Source organism: Dermacentor albipictus, chromosome 1 (genome assembly GCF_038994185.2).
Source record: "Dermacentor albipictus isolate Rhodes 1998 colony chromosome 1, USDA_Dalb.pri_finalv2, whole genome shotgun sequence".
Classification (NCBI taxonomy): domain Eukaryota; kingdom Metazoa; phylum Arthropoda; class Arachnida; order Ixodida; family Ixodidae; genus Dermacentor; species Dermacentor albipictus.
This window is the reverse complement of record NC_091821.1, coordinates 158,598,323-158,624,718: the sequence shown is the minus strand read 5'-3', so window position 1 is coordinate 158,624,718 and position 26,396 is coordinate 158,598,323. Positions and strand designations below refer to the sequence as shown.

General features: G+C 45.1%; 1 protein-coding gene across 6 annotated transcripts in view; it reads left to right on the top strand.

The window, feature by feature from the left end:
* The window catches only part of Mvd (mevalonate diphosphate decarboxylase), a 121,868-nt gene extending 96,732 nt beyond the window's left edge, over nucleotides 1-25,136 (top strand). Inside the window, exons 11-12 of one of the 6 annotated variants that reach the window (XM_065442877.2) lie at nucleotides 10,653-10,720; nucleotides 24,638-25,136. In XM_065442877.2, the coding sequence (XP_065298949.1) occupies nucleotides 10,653-10,720; nucleotides 24,638-24,758 (189 nt within the window). In that variant the 3' untranslated portion in view covers nucleotides 24,759-25,136. Of the gene's footprint in view, nucleotides 1-10,652; nucleotides 14,790-24,637 lie in introns of those variants that run through there. The other 5 variants (XM_065442885.2, XM_065442819.2, XM_065442838.2 and 2 more) reach the window with 5 other exon arrangements.
* The last annotated feature ends 1,260 nt before the right edge of the window (nucleotides 25,137-26,396 follow it).

Genomic DNA, 26,396 nt, shown 5'->3' with positions numbered 1-26,396 from the left:
TGATTCTCATACCAGACGAGCGCTGTGTCGGTAAGGGAAAACACAACATTGGACATCTGTGCGGTCGAGTTCCAGCCGTTAGATCGGCTCACCCTTCGGTACGTAAGCCACTCGTCGACATCTTCTGCGGCTTTTTCTCCAAAAGTGAGTGGCACCCGGTAGTATTGCCACGGAACGCCAGGTGCTGGCCTTGAAGCTGCGTCAGAACCTTCGGGAATCTGGCAGGCATATTCAGGCATGTCAGGTGAGGGTGGCGGAAGTCCGGCAAGTCGACAGCTTCGGCGAAGTTGTAGCAGCGTAGGCTTCGTGGTTACGAGGTGTACCCTGCACCGTCCACCAATTTGTTACAAGCACTGGGAAAAGGGGTTTATTTAGGCGTGCGAGAGCAGGAGCGGCAGGCTACGAACAGCAGGAATGGCCGCTGCACAGTCTTCGTTTTTCTCTTCTCTTCTCTTCTTAATCCCTGCGTCCCTTTTACGCGCTTGGACTTAACAATATGCTTCCTCGCACACCAGGTTTACTCACATGAAAGGCGAAATCCACCTGTTAGGTACACGTATAGCAATGAGCATGACAGATTTTGTGAAATGCATGAGGGATAGCAAGCATGTGCTCTTGATCGGCGCACATGCTTATGAAGACTAAAGCTGCAGCAATTACAGCGCTCAGGAACATACTGCATGATGGCACACAGACCACCGATGTAACAGACAATAGCTAAGTGCATAATATTTGGCATCTGGAATGTGAAAAGTACGCATAAGCATGTGGCATCTTTCACAACATGGTGACAAAGTGGCATGCATCTATTTCAGACAGCCGTTGTCTGCTAGCTGCTTGTGTTGATCTGAGCAAAAATCTGCTGATCACTCCGAGATCCCACAGACAGTCCACGACTTCCAGTCTGTGAAAAATGAACGCAATTCTGGCAGCTCTCGGACTTGTGGGTGAGCTTCCAAAGCTATCCGAGAAAATTGAATGTGGGACAGCAGTCCCAAGCAGTCTGGGATTATTGGGAAATGGTAATCGAAGAGGCCTACTAAGCCTCATACTGTGAATGCTATAGAAGCAGAGCCATGACTAGTTATTTGGCTGCAATAGCGCTGGCACCTCTGTTGCAGTGGGTAATCCATCTCTCAAAATGTAACATCTTGTGCCATGTTTTTTTTTAGGTCTATAAGCAGCACAGTCACTTTTCTGGTGTTGTTGGTAGAAAATGGCTCATACACATATGTATCGGTCGATTTGTTCGTTCTAGTGTCTGTCTCCAAAATCTTAGCAGGAATGATGCGTTGTCCTTTGGTGTGACATGCAGGACTTTGTATTGTATTCTTTGTGGGGAAGGGGTTGATGTCATTGTTAGCCACAAAGGCGTCTCTACCATCCAGTCCCTTTTGTATTATTTTGCACTCATCAGTAAATGCACTTTCATTGGTTCTGAGGGTGTCATCACTGCACAGAGTTAAGTGCAGCTCACTCAACCATTTACCAGGACAAGCTGAAAAGACAGGATAAAACCTTGTCGCTCCAACTCCATTGCAAGAGAGTCGAGAGCTAGGTTAGCTGAGATTGCCATGCCTGTACTCCGATGAAGAAGAGGATAATGTGAATATGCATGAACATTTTTATCAAGGTGGAGGGAAGAAGTCACAGTTTCGCTCAATATTGCCTCCTGAATAGTGCGCTACGACCACTGTTTCTTTTTGTTTTGTTTTTTACCTTGCGACACTGGTGGAGGTGCTAGAGCCTGCAACCTCGTGCTGGCAACCCCTATCCATACACCTGTACACCCAGTCCCGAAGCTCCACCTCTCGTAACGACTCCATTCCGCCATTTCAGTCAGTGCCTGCTCAGCATGAACCCAGACTTGCCTTCCATTGCGACTCCCACCAGCATGGCTTCATCATCAGTGCTTTCCCCTCCTTCACAGATGGCGACTAGCTTTTCCCAGTGACTCTTGAATACCCTCATGTCACCAAAATCTTCCACGGCGATGCTTTTGAATATGTCGAGGACTGGCTGGACCAGTATGAATGTGCCGCTCTGGTAAATCACTGGAACAAACAAGAAAAACTCGCTCATGCTTATTTTGCACTAGAAAACAGCGCTCGTACATGGTATGCGAACAGGAAAGCAATCTTCCAAATGTGGGGCAATTTTCGTCGTCAGCTTTTCAATACATTCTCGAACTCAGACCGGCGAGATTTCCTGCAACAACTTATCGAGGCTCGGATACAGAAACCCAACGAAACCGTTGCCATGTATGCGGACCATATGGACCGTCTGTTTGCCGGCCTTGTACAAAACCCGCCAACAACGGTCCACAACTTTATCAAGGAAGTGACTGTCGTCAAGCGGACACTTCAGTAATGTTGCTGCCACTTTGACCGCCAGCTCAACAGCACACCAATAAGCTCCACGGCTCAGATTGTTGATCAGACTTCTTTATGGGACGTGATTCGAGACATCCTGCGTTAAGAGCTGCAAGCCCTCGGCGTTCCTGCTACGGAGTCACCGATCATTTCTCTTGCTAAAGTCGTGCACCAGGAGTTGCGGCAAGTCTTCTCTGTACCAGCCCCATGTCCAGAGACACGTCCGCTGACCTCTGCTGACATGGTCCAACGTCCTCCCCCTTCACCGCTGGTAGCGCCATTTCAGCCATGGCCTGTTCTCTTGCCGTGGTGGCAACAGGAGTCTGTGAGATTACCTTTAGGTTGCCATACTGACTTGTGGCGTGTGGCTGACCATTGACCACTGTGCTTCCACTGCGGGGAAGCTGGCCATACTGCCCATTACTGTCCCTATCTAGATGCTGGAGTCTGCCTCTTTTCACCTGCCGCTTCTCTGCACTTCGACGACCATCGTGCCCCGAACAGTGATCAGCTGTCGTGTAGCCAAGCAACTCTACCACGTCGTTGCTGGCAGTCCCCATCACCTGTGCATTGCACTTCCCCAAACTGCCAAAGTTACACCACTGACATCGGCAGGGTTAGTCGTTCCCCTAGTCCACGCTGGGGAAACTGTCCGCAGCGACCACCAGGGGGGAAGTTGTCCTGCGTCGAGACGCCAAGAATGCCCCCCACGCTCCCTACGAAGATAAGACAATGACGAATACTAATGCCGATGAAGACGATATGACAATGACGAATACTCACGCCGATGACGTTGTCCGTGCCGATCTCAGCATTCTGGTGTATGGACATCACATCACTGCACTTGTTGACACAGGCGCAGACTTCTTGATTATGCCGACCGCATCAGGAAAGTAAAGACACTGTAGGCAGGACCCCGCATAAGAAGTGCCGGAGGTCAGCTAATGACATTAACGGGAACATGCACCGCCCTAATCCCTAATCCACATTGGTGATTCCAGCTTCGCTGCTGCTTTCATCATTCTCCCTGACTGCTGCATAGACCTCTTCTTGGGGATGGATTTTCTGTGATTTTCTGGATTCCGGATGAATATTTCGGAACGTATGGTGACTTTTCAGCCAGCCCATATGCTGACACCATGAATGATGGGCAACATGAGCATTTGCGAATCGCCAACGATGTGACTATTCAGCCGCGATCCTGCCGCCTTGTATCTACATGCAAGAAGCCCTACCACGGGGATATGATCGCAAAGCAAATTGTTGCACTAATGCTCACGCAAGGCGTTTTCATTGATAGAGGCGTACTCGACATGAGTCATGGACATGCGGAAGTCCTTCTCACGAACTTCAGCAACGAACGCCATCACATCCACAAGGGCACCACAATTGCATATTGCGACGACATCAGCCAAGTAAAAGATTGTTTTGCTCTACAAGAAACGACCGTCCCGTCCTTGATGCATTTGCCTGTCAATGTCAGCTCCACCCTCTCGCTATCCGAGCAGCAGTGCCTGTTGGAGCTGATACACCAATTCGAAGATTGCTTTTCGACTACGTCAAAGGTCAAACAAACACCACTGACCAAGCACCGTATAATCACGGATTATACTATGTGGCCAATTCGACTGACAAAATACCTATCGTGTAGCTCCAAAGGAATGTGAAGAGATTCAAAAGCAAGTGAAGAAGATGCTCAAGGATGATGTGATACAGCTTGAAAAGTCCCTGGGCATCACCTGTGGTCTTAGACAAAAAGAAAAACGGCAGTTTGTGATTCTGCATTGATTACCGCAAATTAAATCAGGTCACGAATAAAGATGTCTACCTGCTGCCACGCATTGACGATTCACTGGACAGGCTGCAGCGTGCACATTATTTTTCATCAATGGACGTACGAAGCAGGTATTGGCAGATCGAGGTCGATGAGAGAGATCGTGAGAAAACTGCCTTTGTGACCCCCGGTGGTGTTCATGAATTTAAGGTCATTCCTTTCGGTTTGTGCTCAGTGCCTGCTACTTTTCAGCATCTAATAAACATCGTACTATCAGCCATGAAGTGGCAAACTTGCTTGGTCTATCTAGATGACGTCATTGTGCTCTGAGCTACATTCGAGGAGCAACTTAGCTGGTTACTCACTGTTCTCCAAGCCATATGCTTCGCTGGCCTGACGCTAAAGCCTGAGAAATGTCATTTTGTTTCAGTGAACTGTGCTTCCTCGGCCAAGTCGTTAGTCACGAGGGTGTACGACCCATACGAAACAGACACTGTGGTAAAGTTCCCCACACCGTCCAACAAGAAGGCAGTGAAGCACCTTTTGGGGCTGTGCGCCTATTACCGGCACTTTATTGCGAACTTCTCATGTATTGCTGCGCCATTAACATGCCTAACATGAGACAATGTCCCCTTTCTGTGGGGTGAAAATGTGCAAGTAGCATTCAGCGAACTACGCTAATGCCTGCGAACGCCTCCTGTTCTTGCGCACTTCGACCAGGGTGCCCCTACAGCATTGTTATGTGGCAAGTTGCTGCCTGGTATCTGAATGGTAAAAGAATGGTTAGTTAGAAACGCTCAAATAAAATTGGCGATTCTTATGCAGAGGTTGCTGCTTCTAAACTTATAATGAGCCTCATGGAGAGAAAAATCAAACATCCTTCTTTTTAAAGGCACTGTGATAAGAGTGTTTGCCTTCGAGCCTCAGTGGTACTTGCGATGTAAAAGGTTGTTTCTCAGGGACATGCTTTTGGGTACCTCGAGCTCTAGTTGCCATTGTGTTTGATTTATATGTGCAATGTATTGGTCGGTGCACTTCCTTGACATGCCCAAGCATAGCTTTGTATGTCATAAAAGACCGACATGATCTGAGCCAGAACATAGCATTTTGCAATCATTCAGAAAAGTTTACCAATGGGTATCTTTTTTAATAAACAAAATAAATTTCCCCTAAGCAGGCAGTGTTGCTTGGTGTTAACTTATATTTTGACCTCATTGCACAGTGCACCAATCGATGAACTGTCTTTACATATTATTTATAAATTTCTTTTGTAATGTTTTAATTTGTTGCTTAATTGAACATTGTAATGCATGTATATGTGAACCTTTAAAATAAAGAACAGAAACAGCGTGACACAAGACGAGTGAGTAAAGAGCACAGGACAGAGTGCTGACTAGCAACCAAATGCTTTATTTGCAGAAGCAGCATATAAAGACATCAATGAATGTGACATAAAGAACAGAAAAAGGAGGATAAGCATCAGCCACGGAGATAATGCAGTTCTTTTGTTGATCTCGTGAGGGACGCAGAACTGACGCATGCGTCGCCACTTGTGAATATGCAATATGCCTCAAAGATTTTCCCCACAAGCTTTTCACTATCATCATCATCATTATCAGCCTGGTTACGCCCACTGCAGGGCAAAGGCCTCTCCCATACTTCTCCAACTACCCCGGTCATGCACTAATTGTGGCCATGTTGTCCCTGCAAACTTCTTAATCTCATCTGCCTGCCTAACTTTCTGCCGCCCCCTGCTACGCTTCCTTTCCTTTGTAATCCAGTCCGTAACTCTTAATGACCATCGGTTATCTTCCCTCCTCATGACATGTCCTGCCCATGCCCATTTCTTTTTCTTGATTTCAACTAAGATGTCATTAACTCGCGTTTGTTCCTTCACCCAATCTGCTCTTTTCTTATCCCTTAACATTACACTCATCATTCTTCTTTCCATAGCTTGTTGTGTCGTCTTCAATTTAAGTAGAACCTTTTTCATAAGCCTCCAGGTTTCTGCCCTGTACGTGAGTACTGGTAAGACACAGCTGTTATACACTTTTCTCTTGAGGGATAATCGCAGCCTGCTGTTCATGATCTGAGAATGCCTGCCAAACCCAAACCAGCCTATTCTTATTCTTCTGATTATTTCAGTCTCATGATCTGGATCCGCGGTCACTACCTGCCCTAAGTAGATGTATTCCCTTACCACTTCCAGTGCCTCGCTGTCTATTGCAAAAGGCTGTTCCCTTCCGAGTCTGTTAAACATTACTTTAGTTTTTTGCAGATTGATTTTTAGACCCACTCTTCTGCTTTGCCTCTCCAGGTCAGTGAGCATGCACTGCAGTTGGTCCCCTGAGTTACTAAGCAAGGCAATATCATCAGCGAATCACAAGTTACTAAGGTATTCTCCATTACCTCTTATCCCCAATTCTTCCCAGTCCAGGTCTCTGAATACCTCCCGTAAACACGCTGTGAATAGCATTGGAGAGATCGTATCTCCTTGCCTGACACCTTTCTTTATAGGGATTTTGTTGCTTTCTTTATGGAGGACTACGGTGGCTGTGGATCCGCTATAGATATCTTTCAGTATTTTTACATACGGCTCGTCTACACCCTGGTTCCGTAATGCCTGCATGACTGCTGAGGTTTCGACTGAATCAAACACTTTCTCGTAATCAATGAAAGCTGTATATAAGGGTTGGTTATATTCCGCACATTTCTCTGTCACCTTATTGATAGTGTGAATATGGTCTATTGAGTAGCCTTTACGGAATCCTGCCTGGTTCTTTGGTTGACAGAAGTCTAAGGTGTTCCTGATTCTATTTGCGATTACCTTAGTAAACACTTCGTAGGCAACAGACAGTAAGCTGATCGGTCTATAATTTTTCAAGTCTTGGGCATCCCCTTTCTTATGGATTAGGGTTATGTAAGCATTCTTCCAAGATTCCGGTATGCTCGAGGTCATGAGGCATTGTGTATACAGGGTGGCCATATTTTCTTTAAGAATTTGCCCACCATCCTTCAACAAATCTGCTGTTACCTGATCCTCCCCAGCTGCCTTCCCCCTTTGCATAGTTCCCAAGGCTTTCTTTACTTCTTCTGGCGTTACTTGTGGGATTTCAAGTTTCTCTAGACTATTCTCTCTTCCATTATCGTCGTGGGTGCCACTGGTACTATATCAATCTCTATACATTATACGCTTTTCACTATATCTTCCAATTATTTCGCACTTCTTAAAGATCGGGGTGCAACCACACGTGTTACAGTGGGCAGCCAGATGAGTGAACGGGTTTCCTTTTAGTGAAGAGGCACGCTCGTGCAGGCGATCATTAATGCACCTCCCCGTTTGTCCGATATAGCAAGGTTTACAATAGAAGGGGATTTTATAGACAACTTGCATTGTACAGTCAATGAAGCTGCGATCGTGATTGTTATAGCAACTTTTACGCTCAACAGCATCCACCCTGTTGACTATTTTGCACAACCTGCTCAGTTTATTAGGGGCATTGCAGACAACCCTCACTCCTGCCTTGGCCGCAATTTTAATAATGTTATGGGAAACATGGTGTACATAAGGAATGACGGCAAGCCTAGATCTTGAAGGCGGTGATTGCATAGCTTGTTTGCATAGTTTGTTTTCCGGCGTTCTTTTAACTCTTACAAGGTCACACTGCACAACACGCTGGTTGGGTAGCCTGCTGATGTTAGTCGGTTAACTTGTGCTGAAAAGCTCTGTTCAATAGAGTGCTCGCACGACCACGTGAGAGCAGCTCACAAACATGCCTTAGCGATGCCTCATTTTACAAGTTTGGATTGTGCAGACAAAAACAGGAGAAGCCCTTTCTTCGAGCAAGGCTAGTAGCTCCATAACATGTGATGAGGTTTAAAAACAATTTCAGTGTCTAGAAACCTTCAATAGTCATTGCTGGGCTCTTCCGTTGTTCATGCAAAATCCCTCGTAATCTCCCTGAAGGTATCTATATTTGTCTTGGAGGTTAACTCTGTGTCACAAGGGTCAACTGGGTAAAATACAAGCCTTGAATGGTGGATTCTCTCTTGGGTAACTGGAGCAGCTGCTGACGCCATAGGAATTCGGCTGCCTGAGAGCCGAGGCGCAGATCTTGGTGAAAAACTTGGCTTGCAGACAATACATCGTACTTTTGGACGACGCTCGCGTCCTTGAAGATGTACAGCACTACCTCAAATTGGGGCCAAAGTACTACCCACGCTTGAAAATAGACCAGTTTGAAACGCTCTGTTTGGTCAGAAATGCGGCTTCTAGGACCAAGGATGAGGAAGCGTATCGTGTTATCAAGGAATGTGTCTATTGTCTTCCTCGAGGGCGACCCAATGGACGCAAGGAATGCAAAAAGGCAGCCTCTGTTGTTTCCTCACTCCGAGATGAGGGCCTGAAGCTGCTCTTTTCAGACAAGGAAGGTGGCTTCGTAGTCGCCTGTGCAGCGACCTTCCTTCTTAAGTCTGAGCAAGGCCTGAGCAGCCACTTCTAGGACGCAAGCGGTGTCAAGCCAGCAAAGGTGAAGGCCGAAGCAGCCAAACTGTGCGAATCATCAAGTCTGACCAAGCTGGCATCCTCTGTGAGGACTTCAAAGGGTGCAACTTTGACTGTGTTCTTCTCTGCAAAAACACATAAGGTGGAAGCCCTTTTTTGTGTGACTGTGTTGGAGTGGGGAACCTGGCAGCGACTCCTAGGTGCTTTCCTGCAAAAATCCCTGGGAAATCTGGAAGTGGACAACCCTTTCCTCACCTGGAAGCCACATGAAGTGTCTACTTTCTTGCAAAGTGAGTGCCCGCTGCACTCCCGCGCCTTTTCCGTTGATGTCAAAGACTTGTACGATTCGTTACCAAGTAACCTGATTTTAGAGGAAGTTGGTGATTGCATCAATGAGCACGGGGTAGTTAGGTTTCAAAATGAACGAGTATCGGCAGCTTCATGGAGATGCTCACCTACTACCTAAAATCCACATTCATTTGTCATGACAATAAGCTTTTAATTCAAAAGCAGGGAGGGTGTATAGGTTCATGTTCGGCACCCGTACCTAGCGGCGCTTTGTTGGCACGCTATGACAGGGGCTTACTCGCTCGTCTACAGCTGACAACTGTAAAAATATTCCACTTTGTTGATGATATTTTTGTATTTTATCCAGTTGACCCTTGTGACATAGAGTTAACCTCCAAGACAATTATAGACGCCGTCAGGGAGATAATGAGGGATTTTGCATTGACAACGGAAGAGCCCACCAATGACCATTTAAGGTTTCTAGACACTGAAATTTTTTTTTAAACCTCATTACGTGTGCTGGAGCTACTCGCCTCGCTCAAAGAAAGGGCTTCTCCCATTTTCGTCTGCACACTCCAAATTCATAAAACGAGGCATCGCTAAGGCATGTTTGCGAGCTGCTCTCAAGCATTCGTGCGAGCACTCTGTTGAACAGAGCTTTTCAGCACAAGTTAACCGACTAACATCAGCAGGCTACCCACCAGCGTGTTGTGCAGTGTTGCTGGTGACCTTGTAAAAGAGTTAAAGAACGTCGGAAAACGAACTATGCAGTCACTGCCTTCGAGGTCTAGGCTTGCTGTCATTCCTTATGTACACCATGTTTCCCATAACATTACTAAAATTGCGGCCAAGGCAGGAGTGAGGGTTGTCTGCAATGCCCCTAATAAACTCAGCAGGTTGTGCAAAATAGTCAACAGGGTGGATACTGTCGTGCGTAAAAGTTGCTATAAGAATCGCGTTCGCAGCTTTATTGACTGTACAATGCAAGTCGTCTATAAAATCACCCTCGATTGTAAACCTTGCTATATCAGGCAAACGGGGAAATGCATTAATGATCGCCTGCACGAGCGTGCCTCTTCACTAAAAGGAAACCCGTTCAGTCGTCTGGCTGCCCACTGTAACACGTGTGGTTGCACCCCCATCTTTAAGAAGTGCGAAATAATAGGAAGATATAGTGAAAAGCGTGTGGGGGAAATCTTTGAGGCATATTGCATATTGACAAGTAGCGACACGTGTGTCAGTTCTGCATCCCTCACGCTATCAACAAAAGAACTGGATTATCTCCATGGCTGATGCTTATCCTTTTTCTGTTCTTTATGTCACATTCATTAATGTCTTTATATGCTGCTTCTGCAAATAAAGCATTTGGTTGCTAGTCAGCACTCTGACATGGGCTCTTTACTCCGTCGTCCTGTGTCGCACTGTTTATATTTTTTATTCTAAAGATGAACCAACCTGCCTCTTTTAACACACTGATATGTGAACCTCATCATAGGAAAATGTCAGATGTGGTCACTTTGTCACTGATTCAGATAGAGGAACAATTTCACTTACATACTCTGTATAAAAACAGTGAGCGTCTTAAATAGAAAATACGTGATGCACCAGTAGAGCATAATTTGTCTAGATGCTAGGCATTAAAAAGTCCTTTTTGTGTGTGTGCTCTAGAGGATATTGCATTGATCTTGCTTTGGGTTGGTGGACTTTCACTTAGGTGGGTCACGGACCAGAGCCACTGGGCGATCCTGAGGCACACCTTCTGGACATTCATGGTTATCCGAAGTGAGCACACCACGATGACTCATGCGTGGAGATACCTCAGTAAAAACAAATATGGCATTAATGGTTACATTATTGGTGACAAAAATAGACCTTTTTGATGATCTAGCTTGAACTAACTTAACAAACTAATATAACATGATCAAAGTTTAAGCCTCATACTTTTGCAATGTTATACCTTTAATATGATGTAATTCTAAAGTTTGCAGTGCTCTTAAACTTCTGAAACTACCCACTCGTACTCTCTTTATCTTGTTTGAGAGGAACAGGTGAGTGTACGCACTCTCAAGTAGTAGCACCATAATGAGCCACTGATTGTTTGTGTCATTAATACAACAGGTCACAGACCAATGTCAAAAAACAAAACTTGACGTTTCGGGATCTGTATATGTCCTTTGTTCACAAACTTACTAATGGCAGGCCACTAGTATTGGTCAACCTGTTGTATTAACGATGATTTTACCTTCCCAGACTGTTTCAATGAACTCTTGATTAGTAGTACATATGTCTGTGTGTTTGACAGTTATCTTTCTTATGCTTATTGTTATGCATGCACTTGTGCATTATCAGCTGTGCCATGTGTTGTCTGCTAAGCTCATATTGCCTTTGCTGTACCTTCCTTATTTGAGGTTTTGGCTAGAATATGTGTCTTTGAGGTAGAAAATGAATGGACGAGCAGGACCAGCAGCTCGTCTGCTAAGTGCCTATGCAAAAGTGGTTACCATGTCAACACTTGCAGGCCAGTTGAGAGACAGTGTTGTAGAGGCATACAATGTGCAGTATTCAGGGTGAATGGACACGCTATCATGTTCCACTAAGAATGGCAGCAACTACAAGCGTACACTGTGTTAGTTTCAACACCCAATCAGTTACTGCAGTGACCTCATTAGAGAGAACAAAGTGTAACACTCAAAACGCAAACTTTTCTTCAATGAGTAAAAGCACTACCATTACTGCATAGCATGTAGTGGGATTTACCTAGAGCTTTGTCTCTCTCTCTCTCTCTCCAAGAACATCCTGTTCCTTGATGACACCAATCAGCTACTTGCTGTGGCCTCTTAGTTTGACAGCTTCTTCTGTGTTGTTGACTATGTGCCCTGCTGGCACATGTTCTTAGTGTGTCATGTGAAGAGTGCCACTAAGCACCTATAAGGCTGACCTCTCCTGCTTTCTCTGTAGAGGCTAGATCCTCTGACCATGTAAACCAACCAAACTGGGCCTAAAACTGTTAAGCAATTAAAATATGTATAGTTTTCTTTTTATTCTCAGGCTGAAAACCAGTATAGAAAATTACAGTAACAAGACCCCAACTGTGCTCATATAGTGTTGGTGTTAATGTACTAGTGCATGCTTGACAATGTGAGCTTAAGAGAAAGGATGCCTTTTCATACCTGAATGTATTGTTTGGATACAAAGTACCATGTATTCACAAGTTCACTCTAACCAACATAAAAATCTATGCTTCAAGCTGCATGCACATTTATAATTTGCACAGTATATGTCTCTCTTGTGCTGTTTATCATATCTGCAGATGTTGCTTTTCTTATCTATGTTATGCTTTGTGCATTGTGCACACATAAGTATTTGTTGCTACATAATGCTTGCTTAGAATTTGTGTTCATGTATGCCCTAGGCAAAAGTTATAAAAATGGTTTATAATAACCATACAACGCACTTTATTATGTTGTGATCCTGTTTGTGGAAGCTTCATTTTCAATGAATAATGTAACAATGTTCAATGAGCATTGTTACATTAAGCAATAATACTTGTTCAGCTCTTCATGTGCAAGTGATTTATGTATAAAGACGTAATCCTCAGATTTCTTGGTTCAAATGTGCCACTTCATAAGTTCACCATATAACATGTTTAACTTTATTGCAATCGAAATCCTTCTTTATGTTAATCGTGACATTGCAAAACTGCATTGTGCTACAGTACTGTTACTTACCTTTTGCAAATAAGTTCCTACCCGCCGTGGTAGCTTAGTGGCTATGGTGTTGCACTCCTAAGCAAGAGGTTGTGGGATCAAATCCTGGCCACGGCGGCCGCATTTCAATTGGGGCGAAATGCAAAATCGCCATTGTCCCATGCATTGGGGGCACATTAAAGATCCCCTGGTGGTCAGAATTAATCCGTAGTCCCCCACTACAGTGTGCCTCATAATCAAATTGTGGTTTTGGCACATAAAACCCCAGAATTCATTCAAATCAGTTCCTCATTATGCTTCTTTTTCTGTGAAGCATGCAGTATTGAACAAGCTATTTGATGTTTATACCGCGTTATCTATTTTAATGAAAACATATTTTTAAAATTCACCAATGATTACAATACTCCCTAATGCAAAATTTGAGCGCAGCTTTATAAGCGTTTTCATTTTGCGATGTATTGGCTGTGCAATCCGGACTGGACAATCTGTCTCGTGCGGCACGTTGTAAATGGAGCGAAGTGTTGCAAAACAAGTAACACTCTAGCACAATGATAGTGGCGAGCAGAGTTGGCAATCGGCGAAAATCTGATCAGCAGGCCAAGCGTGTTGGCTTTTATACATGATTCGTTGAAGGTTCCAGTGTAATCGCTGTTGCCCACGTGGCTTCCAGAAAGTACTACACAATTTGCGTTGCACATACAGGCGCATTACAAATACTATGGTGCCATCTCGTAGTGTCATGCGGCACTCTCCTTTCCTCCTCACTCTTTCGTCACACTCTCATCCTCTGCTTTCCTCCCCGCACTCTCTTCCTTTATCTCCCACTGCACTCCGCGTTCGTTTTCATGTTTGGCTGTTCTCATTCGCTTGGTTTCTAGGGACAACACTGACGCTCGCTGCAGGAACGGCTGCCTAAGAGCTGTGCTTCAAAAAATGAGGTTTAACTGTTGCAAGGATGCTTTCTCCACTGCACATTCCTTCAGCACAGCGGACACTCGGTGGGAAAGTAGCTGTCGCCGTCCGTTTGCTTATCAACTAAAATTCGTTAACTTCTCAGTTACAAGTTTTAAGGCCCATGTTACAATGGCCCTGTTGCAGTGGGGGGCACCGCAGGAGATTAGAGCAATTTACGCAATCTAAAAAACTCTATTCGTTGGTGAGATATTCTTCAATGAAAATTTGCCTTTTTTTACTCCATTATCGAAACAAGGTACACAAACAGTGCCAGAAGCACTACCGAAGTTATTCTTAATGCTCTCATGATGTAGAACAGCTTGCTGCGATCTGCTATGGCATTCAATCTATCATAGTGTGTTTGTACTCCAAGGGATGGCAGGTCGCCAAGACGATCTTCGAGAAGTAAGACGAAGGCGTGTTCATGTGATTCATTTATGTAAGGAAACCAAACGAGGCTTCAAGCATCACATATCCAGTGCTTCTGGTGCCCTTCTTGTGCCCAGTTTTGGTATCGGAGCGAGGAAAAGTGAATTTTCACTTATGAATTAATGGCACTCAATGGATTATGGCACAATGGATTATGGCACAATTAATGGCACTTTTAAAGTCGCATAAGTTGCTTTTCCATCCTGTAGCATTTTCCTCTAATACTATCGTTGCAACGTGGGTATTAAAGCCAGACATTCAAAAGTTAATGTACAATAATTCGTTAATTAGCAAATGGGCTGTGACAGCTATGCTGAAAGAATAGTAAAGAAAGCATCATCACATCGATTAGATATTATTTTTAGAAAATCTGTTTTCATTAAAACAGATCACCCTGTATATAGGTGTTCAAATTTAAAGCTGCCTGATCGGAACATAATGTTTGCCATGAACTGTGCATAAATGACCTTTCTAGCGGGATGCTCTCGTGTAGCGATGGTCGGTATAAACCATTTTCACACCTACTCGCATTCTCTGCTTGTTGGTAGCAGTGCCTGGTAAGCTTGATTGTGCACAATCATCTTACACCTTATTTCACTTGCAAGGCACAAAAGAATAATGATGTGCTCATTTGTAACTTTTTTTACCCTGTTTGGTGATAGGAAGCTTGATACTTTTATTTCAGCCAATACAAAGGGATCTTAACAAATTGACCATTGTAATTCATTTTTTATGCAATAAAATCCATGTGTATGCCTTGATCTTACTTGCGTGATAGTTTAACATTCACCACTTAAAATTATTAGTACATTTAAAATATTATTACATAGATAATCTTCCTTTTTTATTGCATTGAAGATGTTTGTGCCTTCCTTTAGCACATAGAGTAAGGCTCCACATGGTCATAAGAGCGTGCTGCCGCTGGTGCTGTTGCGAAGAGCACCTCTGATGGTGTTTTCCCCAACTTAAATTTTTACACTAGCAGATGACATGGCTACTTGCAGCTTTTGCAGGACTTACTGACATTACTTGGCACCTTACAAACTGCAAGAAGTCTAGTTAGCCTACGAAATAGTTAGCCTGGATAAGGGGACATTGTTGTATGACATGTGGCATGTTTACAGTAGTTAAACCTCAATATAACACCCGCCGTGGTTGCTCGGTGGCTATGGTGTTGGGCTGCTGAGCACGAGGTTGCGGGATCGAACCCCGGCCACGGCGGCCGCATTTCGATGGGGGCGAAATGCGAAAACACCTGTGTATTTAGATTTAGGTGCACGTTAAAGAACCCCAGGTGGTCAAAATTTCCGGAGTCCTCCACTACGGCGTGCCTCATAATCAGAAAGTGGTTTTGGCACGTTAAACCCCATAATTTAATTTTAAACCTCGATATAACGAGGTATTTAACTTTTCATAACATCTTTTCCATTGAACACCACCTCAATATAACGAAGTATGTTTGTATGTGATTTCAATATAACGAAATTTCACTGCCACCGCAAAGGAATGCCGAGACAATAAATGGAAACTTCTGTGGATGCTGATGGTCAAATGATTGAACTACAAGGGGCTGCTCGCAAACGCACCTCTCAAATCGCGCACTGCCTGACAAGAGCGACCACCGAAGTGGAGCCGCATCATGTTCCGTATAAAGTCCAAGTTCAATAAGATCATATCGCGCTGTGCGCACTATGTGCTTTAGGTGCAAGTGTAAGTGTGCGAGGGTCAAACATGAAAGATGGTGGCTTCATGAGTGCCGCCTTCCAGCGCAAACAAAGGCATAGAGGGGGAGGGGAGCGAGCTCGCGATTACGCGATCAAGCGCGCACGAGGGGGGTTACGTTGGCATGCGTCTCGGCTGTGGCTGCACATGGCTGTAAGCGCGGCTGAGCACATACACAGCCGCGCACCCTGCTTTAAAAGTAATCCGCATGTGCAAAGAGTGCACATGTCGAGAGGGCGTGGCACCTTGTAAGCTGTCTTCCCGCGCGTTTAGTGCTGGAGGTTGCGTAATCTCAAATTTCGGTGACCCGTTGGAGCAAGAGGCAGACCAAGCATTCGCTCCCCGCTGCCGGCACCTTTCCTGATAGCGTCGTCGCATTGCGGGCGACGTCGCTATCAAGCGCGTGGGCAGAGTGCACGCGAAAGCGTGGCTGGCATCGCTTAATTCGTACCACTGATGTGAAGAGATGGTAGACGTAGATGGCATGAAACAGTATCATTCAACGCCGACTTATAAATTTATCAAAATGAATTGTTTTCTCATTCAGCTTTGCTTTTTTCGATTGCCCCATAATTCGGAAAACTATGTGGCTCCTTTCCGCGTAAAAAAATCGGTCGGTGACTGTACTTATTTCCATAAAAGGTCGAATTTCAATACAAAAAGAAAATTTGATATAATGAAGCAAATTGCCAATTTTGCCGACTTCTTTATATCAAGGTTTAAATGTAATTGCAACCCTTGAGAGTAAGACAATGCTGTCGTTTTTATTATGGATGTGAGAATGCTTGAGTATAAACTGAATAGTCCTAGCAACTTCGATTCAAGAATTCACTATGCAAAGTAGTTGAATATTGTAACGTAGATTGCAGATGGAGTCTTGCAAAATATACGCTTCTCTTTAATGGCGGGCCAGAACAAGAGCATGCAGCTTACGCACTTCATCGTCTTTCGTGGCGCCGACTTTTGCGCGCGCAGTTCTGCAGTGCGGGAGTGCTACATCTTTGTGTCAATTGCGCCCCCATGCGAAAAGCGACCGTCTCGGTCGCGTCAAAAAGTTCTTTCAGCGACATAAGAAATGGGGCTCCTCAGGTGCATGTCGGCGTTCACGTGCGCGCATAGTATGGTTTCATGCGCACTACACGAACAACTTCAGGGTGAGGACGACGACAGAGTGAACCGGGGTAAGAACTGCAGGGGACGACTTCGTAGGTCACGTCACTGAGGCGGCGTGTAACCTTATAAGGACCAAAATACTGGCGGATCAACTTTTCCGAGAGTCCACGGTGACGAACAGGCGTCCAGACCCACATGCAGGCGCCGGTATAGTAATGGACGTCGCATCGACCCTGATTGTATCGAAGGGTGTCAGTATGCTGTTGGCTCCGGATACAATGCCGAGCAAGCTGGCGTGCCTCTTCGGCTCTTTGCATGGCGTCAAGTGTTGATGTGATGTGGCACCCGTATACAAGTTTGAACGGCGTAAACTGTGTAGTCTCCTGTATAGCAGTGTTATACGCAAAAATCACATAGGGTAAGATCTTGTCCCACGTCTTGTGCTCTACGTCAACATACACGGAAAGCATATCAGCCAGCGTTCTGTTCTGACGTTGCGTTAATCCATTGGTTTGAGGGTGATACGCAGTGCTCTTGCGGTGAGAGCTATGCGTCACCTGGAGAACGTCCTGCATAAGTTCTGCTGTAGATGCTGTACCGCGTTCAGTGATGAGAACAGACGGTGCACCATGTCGTAGGACGATGTGGCGTACAAAGAACTTCGCCACTTCATACGAATTTGCTTGCGGAATAGCTATGGTTTTGGCATACCGGGTTAAGTAGTCGGTAGCGACAACTATCCTTCTGTTGTGCCAAGAGGTCACTGGGAATGGCCCAAGTAGATCCATTCCTATTTGTTGAAACGGTGCTTGAGGAGGGTCCAAAGGATGGAGAAAGCCAGCCGGTTTAACTGGTGGTTTCTTGCGGCGCTGACAATTGCGGCAGGTCTTCATGTACCGTTGCACAGAAGAATGAAGCCGGGGCCAGTAATACTTCTGTCGTATCCTTGCTAATGTCTTAGCGAATCCCAGGTGCCCCAGGTATGGCTCATCATGGCAGGCTTGCAAAATGTCTTGGCGTAGCGCCTACGGCATGACAAGGAGGTACGTATTGGGACCGCTTCCGCAGATTTTCCTGTAAAGGGCGTTCTTGTGCAAGTAGTATGATGATAAGTCGCGCACGAGCGAGTGAGGTAAAACCCCTTGAACTCCTTGGAGGTGCTCGATCAGCGGCGGCAGCTCAGGGTCAGTACGCTGGTGCTCAGCCATCTTCATGGCGTCGATAACGCCGACAAATGGCCAGTCATGGTCAGGGTTCGATGACATAGGGAGTGGTGTGTGTGATAAACAGTCGGCGTCACTGTGCTTCCTTCCAGATCGGTAGACAACTGTAATATTGTACTCTTGTAAATGCAGGCTCCAACAGGCTAGTCTGCCTGAAGGATCCTTGAGGTTGGCAAGCCAGCACAGAGCGTGGTGATCGCTGACAGCCTTAATAAAGGGTCTACCATACAAGTAGGGCCGGAATTTACCAATTGCCCACACAACCGCTAAGCATTCTTTTTCAGTGGTTGAGTAGTTTTTCTCAGCCTTGGTAAGACTTCGGCTTGCATAAGCAATGGTGCGTTCCGCACCAGCCACTGCACAAGAACTGCTCAGAGACCCGCATTGCTGGTGTCAGTATGAATCTCAGTGTCAGCATCTTCGTCGAAATGAGCAAGTATTGGGGCCTCTTGCAAACGCTTGCGCAATTCATTGAATGACTGCTGCTGCTCGTCCGCCCAAATGAAAGGTGAATAGTCACGTGTAAGCCGTGTCAGAGGCTCAGCAATTCTCGAGAATCCCTCGACGAAGGGCCTATAATATGCGCACAAACCAAGGAAGCGTTGGACAGCCTTCTTGTCTGTGGGTGGTGAAAACTCGGCGATGGCAGCTAACTTGTCGGGGTCTGGTCGGACGCCTTGAGGACCAACGACATGGCCTATCGACATTCGTCCCATGTCGATAGGGCCGCCTCACGGTTCTCAAACCATGTCTGCGCATAGTCCTTGAGGGCAAAGTAGGCGTTGCGTAGCTTGCGCTCTGGAGTCCAGCCGTTGAATTCTGCAACACGCTCAAAGTGATCGAGCCAGTCCTCTACATCCCCGAAGCCCCCATGGAAGGAAGTGGGGATTCGTGGCTGGCTGAGAACGACCTCGGTCGGCGCAGTTGAGGAAGAAGATGGAACCGATGCATTCATCCTTCTGACTTGATTGAGTCGAGGCTCGTACCCAGGTGGCAGTCCTTGAAGTCGGCAGCTTGTCCGTACGTGCACAGGAGTCAGCTCGACCGGACTTCATACTGGGCTTGTAGACGGTGTTTGATCTGGGAGTGGTAGCATGTACCCAGCACCTCCACCAGAAAAATGTAACATAGATTGCAGACGGAGTCTTGCAAAATATACGCTTCTCTTTAATGGCGGGCCAGAACAAGAGCATGCAGCTTGTGCACTTCGTCTTCCGTGGCGCCGACCTTTGCGCGCGCAGTCCTGCGGTGCGGGAGTCCCACATCTCTGTGTCAATATTTGTGTCTGTCCAAATATAAGGTAAACAGCACTTAATGGAGACTACAGGGGGAAACCAGACGGAAGTGGTACTGTTCCAAATGATTTTGCTGCAAGATAGCTGTGGTTGCTACTGGGAGGCACCAGTTCTTAAGTGAATGCATGGAGTAGCTAAATTATGCTTAATAACTTTCGGTCATTCGATAAGGATTCCTCGCATACAAGGCAAGCTACAATTTTTTCTTGATTCAGGCAAAGCAATTATATCAACCTCCCCCTGCTCCTCAGCTAACTAGAAGCCCAGTTTTGAATGGCATTACATGTATCAAATAACAGGGAGCTTCAGAAATAAAAAACCCAAGTTGGTTCATGTACGCCCAAATCCAAGCTTTATTGTAGGCCATTTGGGTTTTGTGCTCTTTGCATTCTTTTGTGCACATGGTGTTGCACTCCTAAGCAAGAGGTTGTGGGATCAAATCCTGGCCACGGCGGCCGCATTTCAATTGGGGCGAAATGCAAAATCGCCATTGTCCCATGCATTGGGGGCACATTAAAGATCCCCTGGTGGTCAGAATTAATCCGTAGTCCCCCACTACAGTGTGCCTCATAATCAAATTGTGGTTTTGGCACATAAAACCCCAGAATTCATTCAAATCAGTTCCTCATTATGCTTCTTTTTCTGTGAAGCATGCAGTATTGAACAAGCTATTTGATGTTTATACCGCGTTATCTATTTTAATGAAAACATATTTTTAAAATTCACCAATGATTACAATACTCCCTAATGCAAAATTTGAGCGCAGCTTTATAAGCGTTTTCATTTTGCGATGTATTGGCTGTGCAATCCGGACTGGACAATCTGTCTCGTGCGGCACGTTGTAAATGGAGCGAAGTGTTGCAAAACAAGTAACACTCTAGCACAATGATAGTGGCGAGCAGAGTCGGCAATCGGCGAAAATCTGATCAGCAGGCCAAGCGTGTTGGCTTTTATACATGATTCGTTGAAGGTTCCAGTGTAATCTCTGTTGCCCACGTGGCTTCCAGAAAGTACTACACAATTTGCGTTGCACATACAGGTGCATTACAAATACTATGGTGCCATCTCGTAGTGTCATGCGGCACTCTCCTTTCCTCCTCACTCTTTCGTCACACACTCATCCTCCAGGGATGGAGGATGAGAAGGGGGGGGGGGGGGGGGTATTCTGTAGGAGTCCACCTAGTGGACTGTCCATTTTGGCCGCTGCTGACTTGCTGCAGCTGTACGAGTGAGTAGGAGACGAGTGCTCCTAGCCAATCAGCTGCGGCCGAAATGGACAGTCCAGTAGGTGGACTCATACAGAATACCGCCCCTGGTGGGTTGTGTCCCTAGTGCAATTCCTTAGTGTAAATAAGCAGCCTTCTTTACCAAATTGACTTCATGCAACCGCTATATTGTTTAGGAATTATAAAATATTTTATTTTATATTAAAAGGTCCTTTTTCTTGAATATTTATATTCAGTTAGGACATTTCGGTATTCGAACTGTCCTATTTTATATCAAAAGTTCAGCTTGGTGCTTTGAGCTATATGTAAACATAAATTTTCATTAGCCATTTAAATAAATGATTTATTCATGTCTGCTATGCCAGATACTCGGTGAAAAAAAAAAAAGCATACAACTATGCAGCACACAGAAGATAACATCAGCAAGGTGCTGCTGCAAGAAACGGCTGTGGGAACCGCCCCAGTCGCTGTGCACCCATTCGATATAGCATGTCATTTTTCGTAGTGACGGCTGGTCATTGCTACAGAACTTTGTTTAAAAACTAAAGCTGTGCATAAGTTTTTTTATATCTGGTTCTTAATCTTGTTTTTGAAATCGTCTTCATCATCAGCCTATTTTATGTCCACTGCAGGACGAAGGCCTCTCCCTGCCATCTTCAATTACCGCTGTCCTGTGCCAACCAATTCCAACTAGCACCCGCAAATTTCCTAATTTCGTCGCACCACCTAGTCTTCTGCCGTCCTCGACTGCGCTTTCCTTCTCTTGGTACCCATTCTGTCACCCTAATGGTCCAACGATTATCTAATCTACGCATTACACGACCTGCCCAGTGCCACGTTTTCTCTTAATTTGTATTAGAATATCGTCTATACCCGTTTCCTCTCTGATCCAAACCGCTCTCTTTCTGTTTCTTAAATTTATGCCTAGCATTCTTCGTTCCATTGCTCTTTGCGCGGTCCTTGTTCTCAAGCTTCCTTGTTAGTGCTCCAAGTCTCTGCCCCATATGTAAGCACCGGCAAAATGCACTGATTGTATATTTTCCTTTTCAATGATAAAGGTAAGCTCCCAGTCAGGAGCTCACAATGTCTGTATGCGATCCAACCCATTTTTATTCTGTGAATTTGCTTCTCATGGTCAGGGTTCCCTGTGATTAATTGACCTAGGTAAATGTACTCCTTCAGACTCTAGAGGCTGACTTGCGATTTGAACTCTCGTTCCCTTGCCTAGTTACTTATCATTATCTTTGTCTTCTGCATATTAATCTTCAACCCCACTTTTACACACCCCTGTTGAGGTCTTCAATCATTTGTTGTAACTCGTCCGCAGTGTTGCTGAATAGAACAATGTCGTTAGCAAACCGAAGGTTGCTGAGGTATTCACCGTCGATCCTTACTCCTAAACCTTCCGAGTTTAATAGCTTGAATACTTCTTCCAAGCACGCAGTGAATAGCATTGAAGAGATTGTGTCTCCTTGTCTGACTCCTTTCTTTATAGGAATATTCCTACTTTGCGTGTGTAGAATTAAGGTGGCTGTAGAATCTAGATATTTCCAGGGTATTTACGTAAGCGTTCTGTACTCCTTGATTATGCAATGCCCCTATCACTGCTGGTATCTTTACTGAATCAAATGCTTTTTCGTAATCTATGAAAGCCATATAAAGAGGCTTATTGTACTCTGCAGATTTCTCAATAACCTGATTAATGACATGGATGTGATCCATTGTAGAGTATCCCTTCCTGAAGCCAGCCTGTTGTTCCCTTGGTTGACTAAAGTCCAGTGTTTCCCTTATTCTATTAGAAATAATTTTGGTAAATATTTTATGTAATACTGGGAGTGAGCTAATGGGCCTATAATTTTTCAGTTTTCTAACGCCTCCCTTTTTGTGAATTAGTATAATCTTTGCATTCTTCCAGTTTTCTGGGACCCTTGCAGTTGATAGACACTTCGTATTAAGCGGCATATCCCCCCCCTCTCCGCGACCACATCGTCGCTTCTCACACACATTCCTAAAGCGCTGACAAATCAATCTATTTGGCAGTAAACATTTTGCTGCCTTTCAAACCGAGAGCTGTATATGACTAACCTTACAATTTTTTTCGTAATCCGTCAACAGAAAAAATCATGTGGGCCGATCCTGGTGATAGTGCAGAAAGGGTCCAAGCTCAATGGCACATACCCCTGTGGGCTCGGGAATTTGCAACGCGCCCTACGAAATTTTTTCACGTGCCCCCGACTGTCGCCTTCCTCGAACTGCCAACATTCGTTACCCGCCGTAGTTGCTTAGTGGGTGTAGTGTTGAGCTGCTAAGCACGAGGCCGTGAAATCCAATTCTAGCCACGGCGACCGTATATTGATGGGGGCGAAATTCGAAAACACCCATGTACTTTGATTTAGGTGGACGGTAAAGAACCCCAGCTGGTCCAATTTATAGCAAAAACCCCAACTACCGCACGCCTCATAATCAGATCGTGGTTTTGGCACGTAAAACCCCATAATTTATTATTTACCATTCCTTAAGGATGTCCTTGAGGGTCGCACAGCCTTTGAATACAAGTAACTGTCAGGAGTTGTGCACGAGGTCTTTAAGTATGTGGGTAGCCATTTTGGCGTTCGATATCTGCTAGTCTACATTGCGGCTATATTGTATAGAACAGACAAATCCTGCATTTAATATTGCACAGTGTATGTATATATATATATATATATATATATATATATATATATATATATATATAAATAAATAAACGAGAAGAAAGGGGGTTAACCGAGGGACCCGATAATTATTAGTCATATAATGAGAAGCCAACAAACACTGACACCAAGTACAACATAGTGGAAATTGCATGTGCTTAATAAATGAAAATAAAGTAATGATAAATTAATGGAAATTAAAGTGGATGAGAAAACAACTTGCCGCAGGTGGGAACCGAACCCACAACCTTCGCATGTCGCGTGCGATGCTCTACCAATTGAGCTACCGCGGCGGCGTTTCCCCATCCACTTTCTTGGGTATTTATGTGTACTAGTAGAACCCTGGGAGTGTTAGCCAGCGCCCCCACTCACAGACCTTGGTGGCGGACGTGGAACGTCTTTTTTTGCCGCAGGCGTCACGAGAACGTGATCTTTTCGGGTGAAGGCAACTGGTCAATAAACCCACATATGCTACCTGAAGGCATCAATGTTGCCGGATTCGAGACCCTCGTTATGTAATAAACGAGAAGAAAGGGGCTTAACCGAGGGACCCGATAATTATTAGTCATATAATGAGAAGCCAACAAACACTGACACCAAGTACAACATAGTGGAAATTGCATGTGCTTAATAAATGAAAATAAAGTAATGATAAATTAATGGAAATTAAAGTGGATGAAAAAACAACTTGCCGCAGGTGGGAACCGAACCCACAACCTTCGCATGTAGTAGTAGTACACATAAATAGTAGTAGTAGTAATAGTAATAGTAGTAGTAATAGTAATAGTAGTACACATAAATACCCAAGAAAGTGGATGGGGAAACGCCGCCGCGGTAGCTCAATTGGTAGAGCATCGCACGCGACATGCGAAGGTTGTGGGTTCGGTTCCCACCTGCGGCAAGTTGTTTTTTCATCCACTTTAATTTCCATTAATTTATCATTACTTTATTTTCATTTATTAAGCACATGCAATTTCCACTATGTTGTACTTGGTGTCAGTGTTTGTTGGCTTCTCATTATATGACTATATATATATATATATATATATATATATATATATATATATATATATATATATATACGCTGTCCACGACTATATATAGTCGTGGACAGCGGAAGAGAACACAAAAACAACACCGCCTGTGTTGTTTTTGTGTTCTCTTCCACTGTACCGTCTTTATTTGCGGTCAATGTGATATGCAGTAAACACCAACTAGGCCAAACTGAAGTTCTTCTACTGCACAATAATCTTAAATAATGGTCTTCTTTCACGCACGTGAATAACCGTGACAGGAGAGTACTTTCACAACTAACCGCAAATACTGTATATTGTTAGGAATGGCCGGACGGGGTGGCAACGTGCCAGCTTTCAGCCCGCTGCACGTGTTCTTATCCAACCGGACGGGGCGCCCTTCAGAGAACTGCGAATAAACCGGCAGCCACGTGGCGCGGGGTGAGCTCAGGAATGTGGTACTCGGCCGCGCCACCCAGGACAAAACAGAGTTCTACGAACCCCTCAGACGTCGGCTCCGGACCTTTACACCTGTGTGTGTGTGCGGAACGTGTATGACAGCCCTCATCCTCCAAAAGGGCTGGTCTACGGTGACGTCGAACGATGGCTGGACGAACGTTTCCGTCCACTGGGAATCAAGGGGGGATCAAGTGCTTATAAGCAGCGTTTGCCGGCTGTTAGAGCGTGTCTGTCGTCGGGAGCTGAGTGCTCGTTGTCATGCTAGAAATGTACTAGTGAGCTGTGTGCTCGTAAGCTGTTTGCTGTATGCGTCGTCTTGCGTACTCCATATAGGAGTCACGCTAGACTGCCGATGTATGTCTTGTCGAAAATGTTAATATGTCAATAAATCCTGTTCACCGAGTTCCTCTCTACGACCTTCAACTCCTTCAAATGGTGGCAGCGGCAGTGGCGTAGCTAGGTCGTCTGGCACCCGGGGCCCATAGGTCTTTTGTCACCCCCCCCCCCCCCTGATGTAGTCGAGGAAGGCGAGGATATCGACAATTTCCGGGTTTCAGCACCAGTACAGACGCCTTGGATACTGCGCACGTTCCCCGGGTCACCCTCTCCTTCGCCTTCTTTCCCAGAGATCGCGAATGCAGCAAATATACACGCTGTTTTTCCTGCGCCAAATAACACAGGGTGCTGCACTGATAACGTGTGATAAGCCCATGTGCACATCTTTTGTCAGACTGTAAGGCTTGGCAGCCAATACAAATGCGGCATCGTGGAAAATATGGCTCACGTCACAAGTAACAAAATATATCTTTATAATAAAGTTTTAATTACCAATTTTAGCGGCAATATTGCATTTGCAAAACTGAAGCCCGACATTCAAATCTTGCCCAACAACAACTCCACAAAAATCGTCGTAGGCAGTATGGCACGCAGTATTTTATCTGTGGGCAGCCCTGAACGAAAACGAAAATTAAATTGTTTGTCAGTGACGCTGATCTCCCCGCCCTATTAGAAAACGCTACCTGCCTCCCCGCTGCGCGGGCGCCAATGCTACGACAATTACGAGTTCTCTTCATTCTGATCAATAAAGCCTTGTTTTCAATTGCTGCCATACGGACAAACGTGATTATCCGAGCTGCGGTACCACCGCAAGATTGGGAACAGAATAGAGCACGCTTCGCGTCGATTCTTGGCGTCACCATAAAGAAAGAAAGAAAAGGCCGCGATGAAGCCCGTGCCAGTGAAAGCTTGCACTACTGTAGGTCTGCACTCGCAATGGAGAGGCTTAAGGGATCAACGTCACTGGTCCACTATTTCATATTTCTTTCGCTGCTGCCATATACTGGGCACCGCCGGCAGTGCCAAAGTACTGTAGATTGTAGCACCCAAAAACATTTTGTTTAATAAGTTTTTGTTGAGGTAATAATATGACTTTGAGTCCTCAATTCTCGAATTGAAGTGCTTCCTCTATAATTACTAATTACGGGGTTATTAGGGATACGGTTATTACTTATTTGCCATATTTTTCGCGCTACCGAGAAAACCTTTCAGCGCTACCGAGCTGAAAGGTTTTCCAGAAAAAATGAGTGAACATCTGTACATAATGGTTTTCAACCCTCCGAATTCG